Source organism: Thalassophryne amazonica, chromosome 2 (assembly GCF_902500255.1).
Source record: "Thalassophryne amazonica chromosome 2, fThaAma1.1, whole genome shotgun sequence".
Lineage (NCBI taxonomy): Eukaryota > Metazoa > Chordata > Actinopteri > Batrachoidiformes > Batrachoididae > Thalassophryne > Thalassophryne amazonica.
The window spans coordinates 77,735,264-77,756,479 of NC_047104.1; the positions used below are offsets into that span (position 1 = coordinate 77,735,264).

The following is a 21,216-nucleotide window of genomic DNA, read 5'->3' on the forward strand; positions in this document are numbered from 1 at the left end:
AGTTGCAGGAAAAAAATCATGGGCATCTGAGTAGATACAACTGACAAGAGGCAACAAGCCCTTCAATCGTATCAATTATAAATCTTTGATTGTATGAACCCCCCCCCCCCCACCATCTTAAATTTAAATCGATACATTATTCCAGAAAAGAAAAGACAAAAATATCAAAAATGCAGCATCTTGCACTAATAAGAGACGAACACTTCAGACTGATGTTGTAAGGCAGCTGTTAAACCTGTGCCATCAGACACATCTTTCTTTATACATGCCTGGCGGTGTAGAACGTCAACATTTTGGAGGATGTCTCAAAGCTGACCGTTCATTGGGAACATCGGCTCAGCGACAGGCAGCAAGTGTTTGTATTTGGGCGTGATGGTAACCTGAACAGTTAATGTATATGAATCTAAAATCATGATCCGATGCAGTGAACTATCCTCCCCATGATGGTCCTCTGCATGGCGTACGCCTCTATCCGCTACAGTCTCTTCTGAGCCACCCTGTGGATAATGTTTGTCTCCTGAACAGAAAAGACAGGAAAATTAAATCATAAAATCTGGATGATTCCATAGGGGAAAAAAAAAGACAGAGAGAGGTTGCCATCACCTGGCAACAGGGAAAACACATGGGTATCCTTGACGATGACAGGATGCCATCGCTCGCAACCCTCTGTGGCGCGCTGCCCGGAGAAGCTGTGGAGATCTTTCAACAAAGGGAAATGACACAAGCGGCTCAACTCATAGAACTGCGGAGGAGCAATCCAAAGCTCCTGTGCCCGGAACCTGTGCAGGATCTCTGAGGGTGTGGCCCACTGAAACACAAGGAGAGGCAATGATAAACACAAACATCAACACTGTGCTGTATATTCTGTCCTCCATATTTAGGAATGTCAAATAGCATTAAACACTGAAGATCAGTCAATATTATGGAGAGGACATGACCAAAATTCCCTAGTGTTCTCAAATTCAAAGATGTATTTTTATGGGCACAAAAATTTGGAGATGCCAATATAAAGGTCCATGTCTTTAGTGTCCTGGTGCTTCCTGTCTCACTGTATGGTTGTGAGACTTTGACAATAACCAGTAGATTTTGACCGATATGGATTTTTGTGGGTCAGTACGATACCGATATTTGGGAGAAACAAATTTACAACACCAACTAGTTTAAATATGAACTTTGATTATATATATATATAATATATATATATATATTATATATATATATATACACACACACACACATATATATATACATATACATATATACGAGGGCTGTCAATAAAGTAACGGTCCTTTTTATTTTTTTCAAAAACTATATGGATTTCATTCATATGTTTTTACGTCAGACATGCTTGAACCCTCGTGCGCATGCGTGAGTTTTTCCACGCCTGTCAGTGACGTCATTCGCCTGTGAGCACTCCTTGTGGGAGGAGTCATCCAGCCCCTCGTCGGAATTCCTTTGTCTGAGAAGTTGCTGAGAGACTGGCGCATTGTTTGATCAAAATTTTTTCTAAACCTGTGAGACACATCGAAGTGGACAGGGTTCGAAAAATTAAGCTGGTTTTCAGTGAAAATTTTAACAGCTGATGAGAGATTTTGAGGTGATTCTGTCGCTTTAAGGACTTTTCACGGTGCGAGACGTCGTGCAGCGCTCTCAGGCGGCGTCATCAGACTGTTCAAGCTGAAAACCTCCACATTTCAGGCTCTATTGATCCAGGACGTCGTGAGAGAAAAGAGAAGTTTCAGAAGAAGTCGGTTTCAGCATTTTATCCGGATATTCCACTGTTAAAGGAGATTTTTTTAATGAAAGACGTGCGGACGGGTCCGCGCGTCGGGACGCAGCCGACGCGGTGCGGCGGCACAGGAAAAACACCTCCGTGTTGATAACCATTTGTAAAATCCAGGCGGCTTTTGATGGCTTTCAGTGGAGTGAGTATATGAGAAATTGTTTAACAGGCAGGACATGTTCCAACTTGTCCTTAAGGCTTTCAACAGAGGTGTTTTTCCTGTGGCGGAGCGTCGCGGCGGCTGCGTCCCGACGCGCGGACCCGTCCGCACGTCTTTCATTAAAAAAATCTCCTTTAACAGTGGAATATCCGGATAAAATGCTGAAACCGACTTCTTCTGAAACTTCTCTGTTCTCTCACGACGTCCTGGATCAATAGAGCCTGAAATGTGGAGGTTTTCAGCTTGAACAGGCTGACGACGACGCCTGAGAGCGCTGAGCGATGTCTCGCACCGTGAAAAGTCCTTAAAGCGACAGAATCACCTCAAAATCTCTCATCAGCCGTTAAAATTTTCACTGAAAACCAGCTTAATTTTTCGAACCGTGTCCACTTCGATGTGTCTCACAGGTTTAGAAAAAATTTTGATCAAACAAAGCGCCAGTCTCTCAGCAACTTCTCAGACAAAGGAATTCCGACGAGGGGCTGGACGACTCCTCCCACAAGGAGTGCTCACAGGCGAATGACGTCACCGACAGGCGTGGAAAAACTCACGCATGCGCACGAGGGTTCAAGCATGTCTGACGTAAAAAAATATGAATGAAATCCATATAGTTTTTGAAAAAAATAAAAAGGACCGTAACTTTATTGACAGCCCTCGTATACACACACACATATACATACACACACACACACGTATGGGGTACTACAAGGACAAACAAAGATTTTAGAGGCATGCTTGTGGTGAGGACGAGGCTGTTGAAAGCCCATTATCCAAGCACCTGGCAGGTATGACGACCGGAGAGGCTAATTTTGGAGAGACTCATCCCTCTTGCGCACTACAATTCCACCTGCTTTTGTGCATCGGACGCTGTATATAAAATCATTACTTTGCAGCAGATTAATCATTTTCTGTCAGAGCTTGGATGTTGACAACACCTCTAATCGCTTCTGGAATCACACAAGACTGATCTGGACCCTTTTCTCTCTCTCCTGCTCCATGAGGAACATATTTGGAACAGTTGGTAACTATTTGTAATGTTTTAATAGCTTGGTAAAACAGTTGCATGTTCCTTCCTAGCTGTAACAGTATGTTTATGATAGATTTAACATCTTGTTAATGGATCAGATGATGCGCGCTCTGTGCATGCTGATGCAATGTTTGGCAGACGACCATTTACGCAAAATGGCAGCTTACAAAAGAGTGATTTTGCAGTCAGTAATGGACAAACAAAGTTAAAAGTTGGATCACAGTGTCAAAGTGGTTGTGTGTTTGAAGCCGCGGATGTAAAGGAAGCCAGCGAAAAGGACCACAGGGCGTCTGTCCAAGAAAGCAGAACGAGAGCGCGCAAAAAATGACTTTGCAGACATTAACGGACAAACACAAACTTAAAAGTTGGATCACGGTGACTGTAAGCCGCAGAAGAAATAAAGAAAGGAATTTTTTTTGGAACTGATCCACACAGTTGCGCAGGCTGGTGTACATAATGAAAGCGGCCACCTCATTGTGGTGTCTTTTTTGTGGTCACAGAGAGCTGGGTGAATGCACAGAACTGCTGTATTTGACTCTGGAACACAGGTGAACAGCAGCCTGGCACATGTCGCACATTGGCCAGTGTCGTGCCAAAGTATACCCATCAGAATTTGTCTCCCCTGGCATGGGAGCATGCACTCACTCACTGCAGCATCTTTTCTTGGACTGCGTTTAAAAAAATGTGACATCTTGAATGGATGCTGTGAACTGAAAACCCACATTTTAAAAGGGACCAAGTGTGGGAAGGGTGGAGGTTTGGACCAAACCCATGCCTAAACGTGCACCAACATCACGTTACATGGTGTTACATGGATCATATGTGGCTTGACGTGGACCATATGCAGCGACGAGCCACTCGAGGCTGGACGGGGCTCAAATGACAGGTCGATCGTGGCTCACTTGAGGGCGATACCTGTCACATGTGAGGTACAGAGAGACACAGAGGCACCTTAGTAGGGGATATGTGATGGTTTTAAACGTGGACCATTCTTCAAACAGTCGCTGACACACCCATGCGTGGTGTATTATTCAGTGGGACCGAGACTTAAGGCCCCTTGGGCAAGGCCCTTAATCCCCAGTTGCCCCCAGTGTGAATAAGTGGGTTAATTTATTGCAATGATTAAAACAAATAAATTAAAAATGAATTAAGAGCCAATTTTTATAAGAATCAGGCAGTTTACATGGGGCTGTGATAGTGACCAACTCAGATTTAGCTCAAACTTTGGTAACTGGATGCACCCACCACCAAACAAACATACACCAAAAGTTCTGGCCAAATTCCATACTGGATGCACCCACCACCAAACAAACATACACCAAAAGTTCTGGCCAAATTCCATACGGTGACCTCACCAGGGGTCATCAAAGTTCACACCCAGAATGGCCTTAAACTGAAATTTGGTGAACAGGAAAGATTTGGACTGCTCTTACATGAAATGTGTTCAATCCTCCCAAGTACTTTTGCGATTTAAGTATAGCAGGACAGTTCTTCAAAATAATCACTAATCTGGGTTGGGGGATTGAACGCGTCGACTATAGGGGGCGCTTCAAGTTGACGAATTTTCAGAAATGCTCATATTTGTGAAGGCTATTACTCAATATGCGTTTAATCCTCCAGCAACATTTTTATTGTATTAGAAAGGGCTACACTTACCCTCTTTAAAACAACAAAAAAAAAAATCAGTGGGGAATTGTATGCGTTGGCCACCAGGCGGCACCAAAGTGGTCAAATTTGTGTTTTTCATACAACGTTGGCGCCCCTTGGTGGCCAACGCATTTAATGTATTATCATAAACTTTGCATTTCTGTTGAGACTAATCCTTCTTTTAGATAAATCAATTAGAAAATCTTTGGGGGACTTGCCAGTTTTTGATATAAAAGCATTTTATTGACACGGGAATCGGCTATTTTTCCACATGGTGACGTAAGCATTATTGGCCCTACATGAAGAAGATAAAATGGTGAGTAGCAATCTTGGAAGCTTTCTTTTGTGCCTCGGCCAAGCAAAATAGCCCAGATAGTGGTCATCATTGGTCTATTTACTGGAAGAATTGCACCCTGTGAAATGCCAAAACATGTGCTGATTGGACATTACTAGTGTGGCTGGATACAAATAGCTGCTTTGCAATGGACAGAGATCTCTGTCACTCGGCTGTGCTTCCAATGATCATTATGCAACATACATCTCATGTTTTCAACTTTCTAATCTGTATATGTGGAATACACAAGTAAATAGCTACATTAGTAGTGTAGCACAGGCATTATTTTATCATGCACATGCATTGTTCTGGGTAATTCATCATCGTTTCGAAACTTCACATGTAAATTAGTGTGTAAGGGCCCAGTCCCACTGGCGTTTAGGAGGATTTGCATATGGACTGCGCACAAAACTGGCTCATATTTGCTTAACATCCGCAATATGCGTGAAACATGCTTGTATGAGTCAGCCGACACCCGCACACGTCCACAATTATCCGCAGAGGCACGTTTTTCCGTTGCCAGGATTTTTGAGCTGCACAAAATTTTGGCTGCGGATGACATCCGCCTTACATACGCCATACATACTCAATACATACACAATCTATGCGCTGTATATTCGCCGATATCTGCTGATATCCACAACTGACAGGGATTTGCGGCTTGGCAGCGGACTGGGACAGTGTGTAAAACAGATATTTTGCATGCCCATCATGTCCACGTCACAAACTAAAATAAGCTGTAGTGACTGCATACAGACTGGCCACCAATAAAGCGTTTTTATTACGTGTGCTTTGCATCTGATTTGCGGCAGATGCAAATCAGATGCGCTGTGTTCACAGCTGGACACCGTTCTTTGTTCTACCGGTTGCCACGCGCTCTGCGCTGGATGCTGGCTATATAAAATAATTATTTTGTGGCGGATTAATCATTTTATTCTGCAAATTGGCTGCTGAAAACGGCTCTAATCACCTCCTCAATCACAGAGGAAGCTGCAGCTGGGCCGTTCGTGCATGTGCAGAAAGCATTTTGAGCCATCTAAAAAGGTAATTATTTGACTTGTTTACATTGTCAAGGCTTGATAAAATAGTTGCGTGTTTTTTCCTTCTTGTCTGCAGCTGTTACAGTATTTATTCCTATGTTTATAACAGATTTAACTTCTTGTTATAATCGTTCAGACGAGCTGCGGTCTGGTGCGTTCCGCTGACGTCACCACTCGCCCTGTTCACTTCTTGTTTACTCTAATCAACTTGTCCAAGTCCAGCAAATGCTCCAGAGCATGTATTGTTGGTGTGAATACTGATGCCGACGGCTCGAGTGCGCTTCTTTTATGACCGCAATGCAGATGCCGTGCACGCGCAATGCGTGCGCGATGCATTCATAATACACCCGTAATACTGCCATGATAATTGCAATGCATCAGATCCGTTTCCTCACTACATGCGTTATACAACCGTGATTGTTCATCATATATTCGCTATACATTATTAATATATCCATAATTCATACTGGGTCACTTGTCATTTTTGGCCATTTTTGTTGCAGGCGACAACAAATGCCCGTAATTTGTGTATTCAATTCATGTGCAACTAATCCTCTCCCCAGTGGGACCGGGCCCTAATCTGGTACTTCAAGGTGACCAAACCTCAACATTGCAGATGCACATTGTGAGCTTATTGAGATACCCTCCCAAAGATGTTTCAATGGATATTAACACAATACATGTTAATCTTCTGAAAAATGCAAAGTTTGAGTATTCATTAAATTTGTTGGCCACCAGAGGGCGCCAAAGTTGTATGAAAAACACAAATTTGACCAATTTGGCGCCGCCTGGTGGCCAACACAATCCCCCACTGATTTTTTTTTTTATTTTTTTTTTTTAAGAGGGTAATTATTGCCCTTTCTAATACAATAAAAATCTTGCTGGGGGATTAAATGCGTATTGAGTAATGGCCTTCAAAAATATGAGTATTTCTGGAAATTCGCCAACTTGAAGCGCTCCCTGTAGCCAATGCGTTCAATTCACCAACCCAAATTAGTGATTTTTTGAAGAACTGTCCTATAATACTTAGATCACAAAAGTAGTTTGGGGGATTGAATGCATTTCATGTAAGAGCTGTCTAAAACTTCCCTGTTCACCAAATTCCAGTTTTAGGCCATACTGGATGTGAACTTTGATGACCCCTGGCAAGGTCACCGTAGGGAATTTGGCCAAAATGTATGGTGTATGTTCGTTTGGTGGAGGGTGCATCCAGTTACCAAAGTTTGAGCAAAATCTGAGTTGGTCACTATCACAGCCTGCCTGACTCTTATAAAAGTGGGCTCTTAATTAAAGGGTCCCTGCCACGCCATGCCGTTTTTACATATTCTTGAAGAATAAAAAAAGCTTTTTCCACATGTCTGTTTTTTTTAAACCAGAAAATTACACTGAACAAGGATTTAGACGTTTCGTTACCCATCTGAGAATTTGTATTTACCGCCTCCGAGTTGACTTACTTTTTCGCTGCGACGGATGTGACGTCATGTGAGTAAATGTGTTGAAGCGTGGCTCTGTTTACCAATACGGCATACACGGACAGCGAAGGCATAGTGAGCAATTATAGCGAAGATTTAAGTGACATAGATTGTTTTTGAAGAAGATGAGGAAGTTTCTGATGAACGAAGTGACGGTGAAAATAATGAGGGGCTCCAACCGTATATTTTCGAGCCGAACGCGACAGAAGACGAGGATGAAGCGCAGCTGTCAGGGAATGACAACAACAATGCTGTGGAGGAAGAGATAAGCTGCTTACAAAAAACAGAATGGTTTGTTCACTCATACTTTTCTTATAAATGATAATTTATTCCTGGCACAGTGTGTTTGCGTATGAAAAAATTATTTCAGCAGCACAGCGTGCTTAAATTCAGGAGTTTGTTCTAAAATCACTAAAAATAAAAAGTTTCTGTACATTCTGTATATACAGTAAGGAAAATAAGTATTTGAACACCCTGCGGTTTTGCAAGTTCTCCCACTTAGAAATCATGGAGGGGCCTGAAATTTTCATCTTAGGCGCATGTCCACTGTGAGAGACATAATCTAAAAAAAAAAAAAAAAATCCAGAAATCACAATGTATGATTTTTTTAATAATTTATTTGCAAAGAAGTATTTGAACACCTACCAACCAGCAAGAATTCTGGCTCACACAGACCTGTTAATTTTTCTTTAAGAAGCCCTCTTATTCTGCACTCTTTACCTGTATTAATTGCACCTGTTTGAACTTGTTACCTGAATAAAAGACACCTGTTCACACAATCAATCACACTCCAACCTGTCCACCATAGCCAAGACCAAAGAGCAGTCTAAGGACACCAGGGACAAAACTGTAGACCTGCACAAGGCTGGGATGGACTACAGGACAACAGGCAAGCAGCTTGGTAGAAGACAACAACTGTTATGATTATTTATTAGAAAGTGAAAGAAACACAAGATGACTGTCAATCTCCTCGGTCTGGGATTCCATGCAAGATCTCACTTTGTGGAGTAAGGATGATTGCACCGTATTGAAGAGAGGATGGATGGGGTCATGTATTGCGAGATTTTGGCAAACAACCTCCTTCCTTCAGTAAGAGCGCTGAAGATGGGTCATGGCTGTGTCTTCCAGCATGACAATGACCCAAAACACACAGCCAGGGCAACTAAGAAGGGGTTCCGTAAGAAGCATTTCAAGGTCCTGGAGTGGCGTGGCCAGTCTCCAGACTTGAACTCAATAGAAAATCTTTAGAGGGAGCTGAAACTCCAAACCTGAAAGATTTGGAGATCTGTATGGAGGAGTAGACCAAAATCCCTGCTGCAGTGTGTGCAAACCTGGTGAAAAACTACAGGAAACATTTGACCTCTGTAAATGCAAACAAAAGCTACTGTACCAAATATTAACATCAATTTTCACAGGTGTTAAAATACTTATTTGCAGCAGTAACATACAAATAAATTATAAAAAAAAAAAAAAAAAAAATCATACATTGTGATTTCCAGATTATTTTTTTTTTTTTAGATTATGTCTCTCACAGTGGACATGCAACTAAGATGAAAATTTCAGACACCTCCAAAACGCAAAAACGCAGGGTGTTCAAATACTTATTTTCCTCACTGTGTTTAATCATTTATAAGTCAGTTTCTTGTGACTGCTAATTCTTCACATTTTATTCAAAGCAAATGATTGCAAATCTTTATCTGAAAAGCTGTGGACTCACATGGGATGGGGGAAAAAGATTTCTAAATAAAAGAAAATTTTACTTCTATATCTATTGTCAAATTTTATCAGGCATAATATTGTAGAAAAATGTTTATGCTAAATGGAGACTTTGTCTAAAATACAGAACATCTGTAATCAAATTGTATCACATCTAATCTACTTTGGATGAACAGAAGTCTGAACAAAAAACAGGCTGTTCAGTTTACATGCATATGCAAAGCAACGTTGCTTACCACTAAACCACCATGCCACAAGTCCAGTGTGTAAACAATCTATGGTGTTGCTACACTTGAAACATGTAGAAATGGCAGTCAGCCTCAGAATTTGAAAATTACAGAATAATCCAACTTTACCCCAAGTTACAATGCAAACTGCACGAAACATATGAAGAATGGGTACCAGGTCTGAGAACCAGGTTTTGAAAACTGGTTGCCAGTAGCACTAATTCTACAATTTGCCAGCAGCAACCATCCATCCATCCATGCATGCATGCCAAACGAAGGCAAACCTCTAAAAATCCCTCGGCTGTTTGAATCACCTTAATGTGGACGATCTCCTTCTCATCCTGGCTGGTGTAGGGGATCTCCCGCAGGCAGCACATGAAGAAAGCTGTGTCGAACCTCCTGCCCGACCTCGAGGAGGGAGTCAACCAGTTGCTCCACTCATGTAAGGCCCAGATGTTCGGCAGCAGCTGCAGCTCTCTGCACATTCGGAGAAAATTGAAGGGGTTTTCGTTGACCAGAGCCTTCCACTTGGTTAGTTCGCTGCTGCCGCACAGGCGCGCCCGGGCCACGTGATCACTGACGCAGCCCTCCTTCATGCTCTGCAACAAGCTGGTCTCCTCCGCTTTGGACACCACCAGGAGCACGCCGGACTCCTCGAACGTCTCCCGCAAGGCGCAGATCCGGAAGGCCACCTCTCCCGGTACACGTGAGCCCAGTTTGAGCCTGTCCGTGGCGAAGACCGGAGGTCGAGTCTCCACTGGTTGTTTGACACGACCCAAACCGAAATGAGGAAAGTTGGTGAATGAACTGAATACGTCCAGCCATTCGTTGGAGAAGTCCGAGGAGTCCAGCAGACCGCCGGGAAAGACGTACGCATTGGGCAAGAAGCCGCTTTTGCTGCTCCGTTTGAGCAGCAACACGTCATAGTCGAAGGAGGACCTGAGCCGGTGTCCCGCCGCTAAAATCACGGTGGCCGCTTCCTTCCAGCGTGTCAGGGAGGTGTTCATCCTGAAGTTCAGTTGCTGGCCACCTCGTTTCTGTTTCGGTGCAAGAGGATGACGGAAATACGGAAGCGTCTGGGCCGTTTATCTAAAAGAAGAAAACTGGATCGCGTCGCCTCCCAGCCAATCACAGAGGACTGTTCGACCATCTTTCTACACCCAAATGCTGCCTCGGGTCATGCAGCGGCGCAGATGTGTCAAATACGGAGAGTGTGTGGTCAAATATCACCACGGTTGTACGTTTTATGGGGAAAGCAAATGTTGCCAATCTAATTTTTCCCTATCTTTTTTAAACCAATGTATTTGTGGTAGGAATGGATTCAGTGTGTGTATCCATCAAAACAAAACAAAACTTCATAAATGTAACTGTTAAGCTTTGTTCACCATGCCTGCAAAAATATGTTAGTGGTCTAAAATTTATCGGACCAAAATTTATCGGAAGATAATTAGTCTGCTGATGGTTTTCAAAGTTATCTAAAAAAATCTGATAATGAAAACATCGGTTAGCGGAACAGTGCCCACCACTGGATAAAACACGCTAAAACAACATGCAGATCCACCTCATATGTGCTGTGGCAACCTCAAATGAAACAAGGGAGAAGCTGAAGGGACTTAGTATTTGTTATTACCCAGTGGATTTTGCAAAGTATCAAGGATTTGCACACACACACACAATTTGACATGAAATGGCCTTAATTTTCTTTTTATCTACAGGTTTGTCATTTTACTGACATTACCAATGAAGAAACATTTGATATTCTTCAACCTATTAAACACATTATCTTTGTTCAGTTTTCTGAATACTGTTTACAAAATGATTTACAACTTCATTTGGTTTTCCAAGTTGAACATCTTTTCAGTTATTTGGCTGTGACACATGTACATCTGATTTTCATAAACATGCATATTAGGAAATTATTGCAAGTACTGACGAATAGCTGCTCTGTTGACCACACTACGTGTTTTTGGGTGAAACAATATGGCGGAGATTGATGAGTGATCCAGGTTTTTCGTCTGTTATAGATCAGTGAGCTGCACAGGGTAGCTGCTGCCCCCTATTGGCCGGCGACAATAGGAAAACACTTTTCTGCTTTTGTTTGAGCTGTGCAGATGCTGTGACTGCTTTTTGCTGCCCCCCTAACTGTGACTCAATCAACAGTTATCAGTTCCATAAATATTTGGACACGAACAAACAAACAGCAAGTTGGAATTGAAAATATATCAAGAAAAATAATTTTAAAGAGCAGACTTGTAGCTTTATTTTGTAGGAATTGCCTCACTTTTTTATCTTGCAAAGACCAAAAATAATCGGATAGTCAGCTGTCATGTGTATGTCTTTTCCATCCATGGTTAATCTAATAATAAGTACATTAAATGTGAAAGTAATTTTAAAATATTTGTTTCACAACAGTTGGTGGCATAGTAAGTCCACAATTAGCACAGTACCTGATATCTTCATTTTGACACAGATTCTGGAGCAAGATTCCCAAAAATCTTTAATTCTGATTTCACATTCCTGCTATATTGTATATCTTGTGCCATATTTTCCCATCCAGTGGTCATAATGTTTCTTTCCATGTTTGCTAGCTTAGCTGACGCTGATGTGAACGTGGAAATCAGGGGGCGTAGCACAAGGACAATAACATTACGTGCCCAGTGTTCAGGTGGTGGCAGACAAACTACATGTACATAAGTAGTGATGGCCAAATGAGGCCTCAGGAAGCAGGTTTTTTTTTTTCAGCCCGCTAGATGATGTGGTGTTTTTAGGCAAAAGTTCAAAGTAAACTGAAGTGCAGAATGATCTGAACCCCTTTTTGAAACAATACCTCTATCTAGTGGACTCATAAAAAACTGCAAATGCTTAATGAGGGTTCATATATCCATGTGAAAGCAAAATAATTGTCTCCATGTGACGCCATGTTTATTACCTCCACCAAGGAGGTTATGTTTTCGGTCACGTTTGTTTGTTTGTCTGTCTGTCAGCAGGATACCTCAAAAAATTTTGAACAGATTTTGATGAAATTTTGTGGAGTGGTTGGAAATGACAAGAGGAACAAGTGATTAAATTTTAGTGGTGATCCAGATCACGATCCAGATCCCGATGCTACAGCGTTAGCATGTCTATGGCATTTTCAATGTTAAAAATTAGCATTAAGCAGTTGCAGTTGTCATCACGTTCGGGTGCATTTGTTTTCAAATTGTAATATTTGTTAAATTTATTTTTGTTTATATATTAATAATCTAATGATTATTATATACAATTTTAGAGAAAGAGACAAAAAGAAATAGATCACTGTGCCAAGGAGGGAATCTCTTTAGGGTCAGTGACCCTATGGCCTTGTTTAGAGAAGTGTTTCATAAATGTTAAAAAATTCATATATTTGCAGTTTAGTTGAATAATAAATTGAATTTTGTCTCTTATTTGTTTTTGTCTATAAGCACATGCAATATCAATATCAGTGCTCAGATGACAGTAGCTTCTGGGAAAGGTGCAAGTTGCAATAAACTGTGATGCCAAGCGCTAAGGATACATGCTATCCAGTCACAGCTGATGAAACTTTTTTACTACTGAGCAAACATCATTGTTAGACATTTTTAGGTTCACTGATTCCACGGCGTGTAGATGTTATGGCGTCAGTGACCCCATGGCCTTGCCGGAGGTTTGCACTCTCTGAGTGCTTCTAGTTTCATATTATATTATTATTTCATATTGTATTCATCACTGTGGGAATGCAATGTGAAATGTCCTTACTTAATCCAGAGACTGTTCATTCAGCTTGCGTGACTGACAGCCACATGTTTCTGTCTGACTCAGAGTGACACAGAGTCTGTTCTGATTCCCTGTTCTGATCGCGCCTAACTGCAGCCTTGAGATAAAAACATCTTGAGATGAAGTCATTTTCAGATAGCTACCAGTATCAGTTTGGGGACATAAGCTCATGAGAACTTGCGCACGAACACCATCCTGACATGTAGGGTTGCCAACTCTCTGAAAAATAAATAAGGGACACCTCACCGCCAGGGCCGACCGACCATTGCCTTCACCCTTCCCAGCGTCTGTGTGAAATGATTTTTAACCATTTGACTGTTGACTTGACCCTGAATTTAAGTAGATGCATACATGCATTTGTTCTGATATGAACACGTGGAAAACAATTATTTAGCAATTTATTTTTAGTGCAAAATAAATTTTCATTCACAATTTCAATATGAGCATTCTGTCCTGCTTCAAAGCATAAAATAAAATTTTTAAAAAAAAAATAAATCTCTCTGTAGTGCTATTGCTTAACTTAAAATTGTATAAATTAACAAAAAACAACTGAAAATTTGCATCATCCAAAACAATGTAACAGTGCAAAACAATGTAACAGTGCACATTTACACATTTAGTGTAATAAAAAGTGCAAAAAATAAAGTCTGAAAAGTAAACAATACTTACAATACTTATAGCTGTTGTCGCGCACCTTTTCCACCCAGCCATTTTCCTTTTCTCATTCGCCCCTGTAGTTCTGCATTCTTTTTTGTTTGTTTGTTTTTTTTTTTAGGAGGAGTAGTAACGACGTTACAGACATTGCTGTCCGTAGGCATATCTGCAGTGCCAGTGTCTGCGTCTGCATCGATATCAGCCATGCTGCTTTGTTATTGTCGTCCAGCGACCGTCGTCAGCTCATGACGTCGGTATCTTCTTGCGAGCAGATGTCCCTCGACCAATGAAATAAGAGTGATTCTGTATCGTCAACTCGTGTCTGTCAGCTCATTGGTGAAAAGCAGGAGAGAGGCTGGGATCAAATTTACCGTAAGTTTCCATATAAAGCACCAGTCAATTCCATTGACATTTTACAGACTTTTTGATTCTCACAGAAATACAGGACAAACTGCGTCGCGTTTCAGGTCAATACGGAACGCACACTTTTATTTCCAAATAAGGGACGATTCCGTTTTTCAAAGGACGGTTGGCAACCCTACTGACATGTGTACATAAGGGTGCACTTTAAGTGCTGACACACACGCACAGACGCTTGCTGTATGCTGTTCGTTGGTGTGTCCAAAGCGCTTTGTATAATAAACCTGTTGATCTTGACAAACAATCAACCTCCTGACTATTCCTTCCACGACAGCCAGAGACTGCTTGGTCCAAGCTTGAAATTTTGCCTCCACAAACCAGTGGGATGCTCTCTGGACCGTCAGACCGGGACCGGACGGATGGCCAAACAGATCTAGTAGGTAGAGATCTGCCTCGTACCTGTTATTAACGGACAGAGGACCGACCGGCTCCGGGTTCCCGACCCCAACCAGATTCACCAGCTGCAGCATCACTACAGGGAAAGTGACTGCTTTCTGTCATGCCTGGAGACCAACAGGTGAAGAACTGACCAGCCTTTTAAAGACACACGTTCCAGTCCAGCTATACCTGAAACTGCAAGCTGTGGTTGAAAGACCACCTGCACAAAGACTGAGAGCTGAAACCATCACCTTGGAAAATGCCAGCGAATACAAACTGCATGTCAGAGCAGTTTGTGATGACATCAAGGCCAAATCTCGATGGCCAGCTTGTTGAAATGGTGGAAACTTTTTAATATCTTGGTACAGTTCTTGACAGTCACTTGAGTTTCTCTGAAAACACTGATTTTATCTTTAAGAAATGTTCACAGCTACTCAGTCTTCTTAGAAGACTGAGTTGTCTTGGTGTTAATCCGCAGATTTTAGAGCTTGTGTATTCTGCACATACTGGGCCTCATGTATCAATGTTGCGCACTTGTGCCATAAATTTATGGCGTAAACTTGAAATACACCAAAGTCGCCGTGACATGTATCAAGCAGTGCGCACCTGCCCATTTCTGCATACACCTGACATGATCTTGATAAATGCGGCGGGTGGAAACGATCGTAATTATAATAAACACGCCCATAAATATTCAGACTCTGCTTCAGACACACCCTCATTTTACGACATGGAAGCCAGGAAGACGGCAATGAAAAAGAACTCCACCAATCACGACGCGTGCCAATAGAGCGTCAAAAGCGGCCGTCATATCAATTGTTTTGTAGTATATAATCAATAAAGTGTTACAGTGGTCCCTCATTAATCGCTGGAGTTACGTTCTAAAAAATAGCCCGTAATACGCGAAACCGCGACGTAGTCATCGTTATTTTTTAAATTATTATAGATGTTTCAAAGCTGTAAAACCCCTCACTACACAGTTTATACACATTCTCAATCAGGCATGAACATTTTCTCACTTTTCTCTCGTGTGTAAACACTCTCAAAGTTCAAACCTTAGTAGGAAAATAATACCAAACTGTTTTCAGGCCCAAACATTTGTTTGAGAAATAAAAATAGAACATTTTCCTATAAATAATTATGATGGCATTTAGAACTAACAAATTAATTTTAACGATCAACGAACGAGGTAGGACACATAAGAAATTATTAATAGTGACTCACCAGTATTTCACAGATCGGGCCTCTGAGTCCTGACGCTGCGCCTTTTTCCACTCACATCTGGCTGCAGCAGGTGTTTGTTTCCGTGTGACAAACACAGTTATGAGTAGTTGTTGGCGCTCTTTTCTCTTCTGGGCAACAAGATTCTTATAAACAGATACGCAGAACATAGAACACTGTAAAAAAAGGCATGCAAAATTGGACTAAATACTCCGCGAGACTCTGAGGCCACAACAGGTGAACCGCGTTATAGCGAGGGACCACTATATTCTCTTTTCACATGTCAATAATTCTTGACATGTGGATATTTGCTCGCTCAATTAATAAGACACGCCTAATCTGTCAGATTTCTTTATTTTTTAAATGTATTTCTGTATTTATTTTATTGTGACAACCGAATGGAGACGACAAAACCTGGTTGCAGCACGGGCGAATTAAGGGAATGACGAAACTACAGTTGTTATTATCAATTTCATAGTCTAAAACGGTCACACCACATGAAGTTAAGCTCAGCGCTGCTCTGGCTCCAGGCTCGAAGTCTGGAGAAAAAGACGAGCAGCGCTTTCTTTGCAGCAGCGCTGTGACCACGGATCGTGCTCCATAACAATCCGACAAAGGCGGGATTTGTATTGATTATTATGTAGTATAATCAGGAAAGTGTTATTTATGTAACATATGCATTGATTTGTATAATGGCACTGTTTATCATCTTCATTTTTATGTGGATTCCAGCGCTGGTTCATTTTGGTGTATAATTTACGCCACCTCTCGACCTGGTGTATATTTTCAGTGCAGCGTACGCCAACGACCACATTGATAAATGCCAAGTAGCGCAGCTGTTTTGGCGTACACCCCATATACGCTCAAATATTACCGTAAGCAACGTTGATACATGAGGCCCACTGAGAGTATTTTAACATTTCATCTTTGTGTTTGGTTTCGTCACTTGAATTGTAAATGTAAGTACAAATTAAATAAAATTGTAAAAATGGCGGGAAAATTGTGGGAAAACCCCAGAAGCCTCTGGCCCACATTTACACTGACAGGATGAGGAGGAAAGCTCAGAGAGTCCTGGCAGACAGCTCTCATCCTCTGTCCTGTCAGTTTGAGCTCTTGAAGTCTGGGAGGTGCTACAGAGCTCCTCTGGCCAAAGGTTCTTTTAAAAAATCTTTTATACCAAATGCTGTAAAAAAAACAAAAAACAAAAAATAAAACCTGAACTGCTTTACTTCTGTTTTATTTGATTTTATTAGATCTTATTTTATGTTTTATTTATCTTACTAGGTCTTATTCTACTTCTTCCTTTACTTCTATGTATTTTATGTATCTTATCTTTGTTTTATTCGTGTGTTTGTATGACTATGTTTGTATTTTAGTGTTGTCTTTTTTGTGCTGGTGAGCCAAAGACAATTTTCCACATCGGTGGACAATAAAGAATTATTCTATTCTATTCTATTCTATTCTATTCTATTCTATGTCCAGCCACAGTGAAATGGAACTATAAATGGGAGAAAACTGAAATTTATGATTGATACTGGCGCCCACAAGGTCTTTAATACAGAGCTCTGATTTTGAAGGTCTCGACCCTGGGGAAAAAGATTTGTCCTGCAGGACAACCCACTGAATTTTTTTTTGTTCAAGATTTGCAAGCAGTAAATGCTGCAGTCACACCATCAGCTCCTGTGGGACCAAATCCACACACAATTCTGTCTCAAATCCCGGGTGATTCTCAATTCTTCTCTATGGTCGACCTCTCTAATGCTTTCTTTTCTGTTCTTGTGCATCCAGATTCTCAATTCTGGTTCATTTTTACTTTCAAGGGTTCACTAGTAGCCCTCATGTGTTCTGTCAGGCTTTGGCTGACAGCTTGACCTCTTTGACCTTATCACAGGGAACCGCCCTCTTGCACTGTGGATGATTTGCTGATTGTGTCTCCTAAGAAGCAGTGTTACTACAACACTTTGTTGCTTCTTTTGCACCTGGCAAAGGGAGGACGTAAAAGGTCATGGTCATAAAAAAAAAAAAAAAAAAAAAAAAATGCAGTTTGTAAAGTCTGAAGTTACTTTCATTGGCCAAAATGAGAAACAAGGAAACTTTGTGTTCAAAAGCTTTTTTCAGACTGTGAGCAGGTGTCAGGGGAAAAGCATACACGTGCACATGCACAAATGCTGAGGGAAGCTTCAAATTTTCCCTCACTACATGCAAGATCAACACAGCTATTTTTTTTTTACAATATATTCAGCAGGTGGTGGCCATGTATACAGAGCATTCTGAAAGTATTCACAGCACTTCAGTTTTTGCACATTTTGTTATGTTACAGCCTTATTCCAAAACGGAGTAAATACATTTTTCCCTCAAAATTCTACTCACAACACTCCTTAATGAAAAAAAAAAGCTTTTTGAAATTTTTGCATATTGATTATAAATGAAAAACTAAGGAATCACATGTACATACCGTAAGTATTCACACCCATTGGTCAATACTTTGTTGATGCACATTTGGCAGCAATTACAGCCTCAAGTCTTCTTAATGATGCAAGGAGCTTGGTGCACGTATCTTTGGGCAGTTTTATAATATTGTTCCTTACAACACTGTTTGTCCTCTTTGTTCGAGACTAATATACAGTGAGGAAAATAAGTATTTGAACACCCTGCGGTTTTGCAAGTTCTCCCACTTAGAAATCATAGAGTGGTCTGAAATTTTCATCTTAGTTGCATGTCCACTGTCAGAGCCATAATCTAAAAAAAAAAATAAAAAATCCTGAAATCACAATGTATGATTTTTTAATAATTTATTTGTATGTTACTGCTGCAAATAAGTATTTGAACACCCGGCATCCAGCAAGAATTCTGGCTCACACAGACCTATTAATTTTTCTTTAAGAAGCCCTCTTATTCTGCACTCATTACCTGTATTAATTGCACCTGTTTGAACTTGTTACCTGTTTAAAGACACCTGTTCACACACTCAATCAATCACACTCCAACCTGTCCACCATAGCCAAGACCAAAGAGCTGTCTAAGGACACTAGGGACAAAACTGTAGACCTGCACATGGCTGGGATGGACTACAGGACAACAGGCAAGCAGCTTGGTAGAAGACAACAACTGTTATGATTATTTATTAGAAAGTGGAAGAAACACAAGATGACTGTCAATCTCCCTCGGTCTGGGTTTCCATGCAAGATATCACTTTGTGGGGTAAGGATGATTCTGAGAAAGCTCAGAACTACACAGGAGGACCTGGTCAATGACCTGAAGAGAGCTGGGACCACAGTCACAAAGATTACATTAGTAACACATGATGCTGTCATGGTTTAAAATCCTGCAGGGCATGGGAGAAGGTCATGTGGTCAGATGAGACCAAAATAGAGCTTTTTGGAATCAACTCCACTTTCCATGTTTAGAGGATGACAACAACCCCAAGAAAACCATCCCAACCGTGAAGCATGGGGGTGGAAACATCATACTCTGGGGGTGCTCTTCTGCGAAGGGGACAGGGCGACTGCACCGTATTGAAGGGAGGATGGATGGGGTCATGTATTGCGAGATTTTGGCAAACAACCTCCTTCCCTCAGTAAGAGTATTGAAGATGGGTCATAGCTGGGTCTTCCAGCATGACAATGACCCCAAACACACAGCCAGGGCAACTAAGGAGGGGCTCCGTAAGAAGCATTTCAAGATCCTGGAGTGGCCTGGCCAGTCTGCAGACCTGAACTCAATAGAAAGTCTTTGGAGGGAGCTGAAACTCCAAACCTGAAAGATCTAGAGAAGATCTGTATGGGGGAGTGGACCAAAATCCCTGCTGCAGTGTGTGAAACCTTGGTCAAGAACTACAGGAAACGTTTGACCTCTGTAATTGCAAACAAAGGCTACTGTATCAAATATTAACATTGATTTTTACAGGTGTTCAAATACTTATTTGCAGCAGTAACATACAAATAAATTATTATAAAAACATACATTGTGATTTCCGGATGTTTTTTTAGATTATGTCTCTCACAGTGGACATGCACCTAAGATGAAAATTTCAGACCACTCCATGATTTCTAAGTGGGAGAACTTGCAAAATTGCAGGGTGTTCAAATGCTTATTTTCCTCACTGTATATATATAATATGTCTGAGATTTGGTTTGCGTTTATTAAAGTCCACACAGATTAAACGTAGCAGACACAGATTATTTGTCATAATTGTTTTAGCAAGTTTTCAGGGTATCATGCATGCAGTCTCTTATTAACATGACGAAAAGCATAAAAAATACATTTCTGTAGTATAATATTAATTTACAACTGTCATCGTGTTGATTCTCTATATGTTGACTGCAGTGACTCTCTGGCACACAAGGGATTATGGGATATGTCAATAGGGTGAATGAATTTTGTTTCTCGTGGTCTGAGAATCCTTCAGGTGCCTTTTGGAAAACTTAAGACAGCCTGCCATGTGCCTTTTACTAAGAAGTGGCTTCCGTCTGGCCACTCTATCATACAGGCCCGATTGGTGGATTGCTGCAGAGATGGCTGTCCTTATGGAAGGTTTTTCTCTTTCCACAGAGGAATTCTGGAGCTCTGACAGAGTGACTGTTGGGTTCTTGGTCACCTCCCTGACTAAGGCCCTTCTACCCCGATTGCTCAGTTTAGACGGGCGGCCAGTTCTAGGAAGAGTCCCAGTGGATCCGAACTTCTTCCATTTACAGCTGATGGAGGCCACTGTGCTCATTGGGACATTCAAAGCAGCAGAAATGTTTCTGTTCCCTACCCCAAATTTGTGCCTCGAGACAATCCTGTCTCCGAGGTCTACAGACAATTCCTTTGACTTCATGCTTGGTTTGTGCTCTGACATGCACTGTCAACTGTGGGACCTTTTATGTAGACAGATGTGTGACTTTCCAAATCATGTGTCCAGTCAACTGAATTTACCCCAGATGGACTCCAGTTAGGCTGCAGAAACATCTCAAAGATGATCAGTGGAAACAGGATGCACCTGAGCTCAATTTTGAGCTTCATGGCAAAGGCTGTGAATACTTACGTACACGTGATTTCTTAGGTTTTTTTTTTAATAAATTTACAAAAATGTAAAAAAAAAAAAAAAAAAAAGCAAAAACTTTTTTCACATTGTCATTGTGAGGTATTGTGTGTAAAATTCAGAAGAAATTTTTTTTTTTAATCCATTGTGTGTTTCTTAACAAACATGACACTGACAGACACCTCACTGAAATGTACCCTGTGGACTATCGCACTACAAAATATACACCACCAGGAACAGAACTGAAACTGTCCATCAGTAACTTTGTTTATGTCTGAGAGCACTAAAAGCCTTTTTTAATAATGTGGAGGGCAGATTCTTTTTGATGAAAAGAAGCTTCTCT

The 21,216-nt window shown here is 41.2% G+C and overlaps 1 protein-coding gene across 1 annotated transcript; it reads right to left on the reverse strand.

The window, feature by feature from the left end:
* Window positions 1-215: 215 nt before the first annotated feature.
* On the reverse strand, window positions 216-10,612 carry nudt19 (nudix (nucleoside diphosphate linked moiety X)-type motif 19). Its single transcript, XM_034188329.1, has 3 exons — window positions 9,721-10,612; window positions 604-808; window positions 216-517 (listed from the first exon to the last, which is right to left on the reverse strand). Exons 1-3 carry the CDS (start codon window positions 10,411-10,413, stop codon window positions 306-308), a joined length of 1,110 nt encoding a protein of 369 aa, XP_034044220.1. The 5' UTR covers window positions 10,414-10,612; the 3' UTR covers window positions 216-305.
* Between the last annotated feature and the right edge of the window lie 10,604 nt (window positions 10,613-21,216).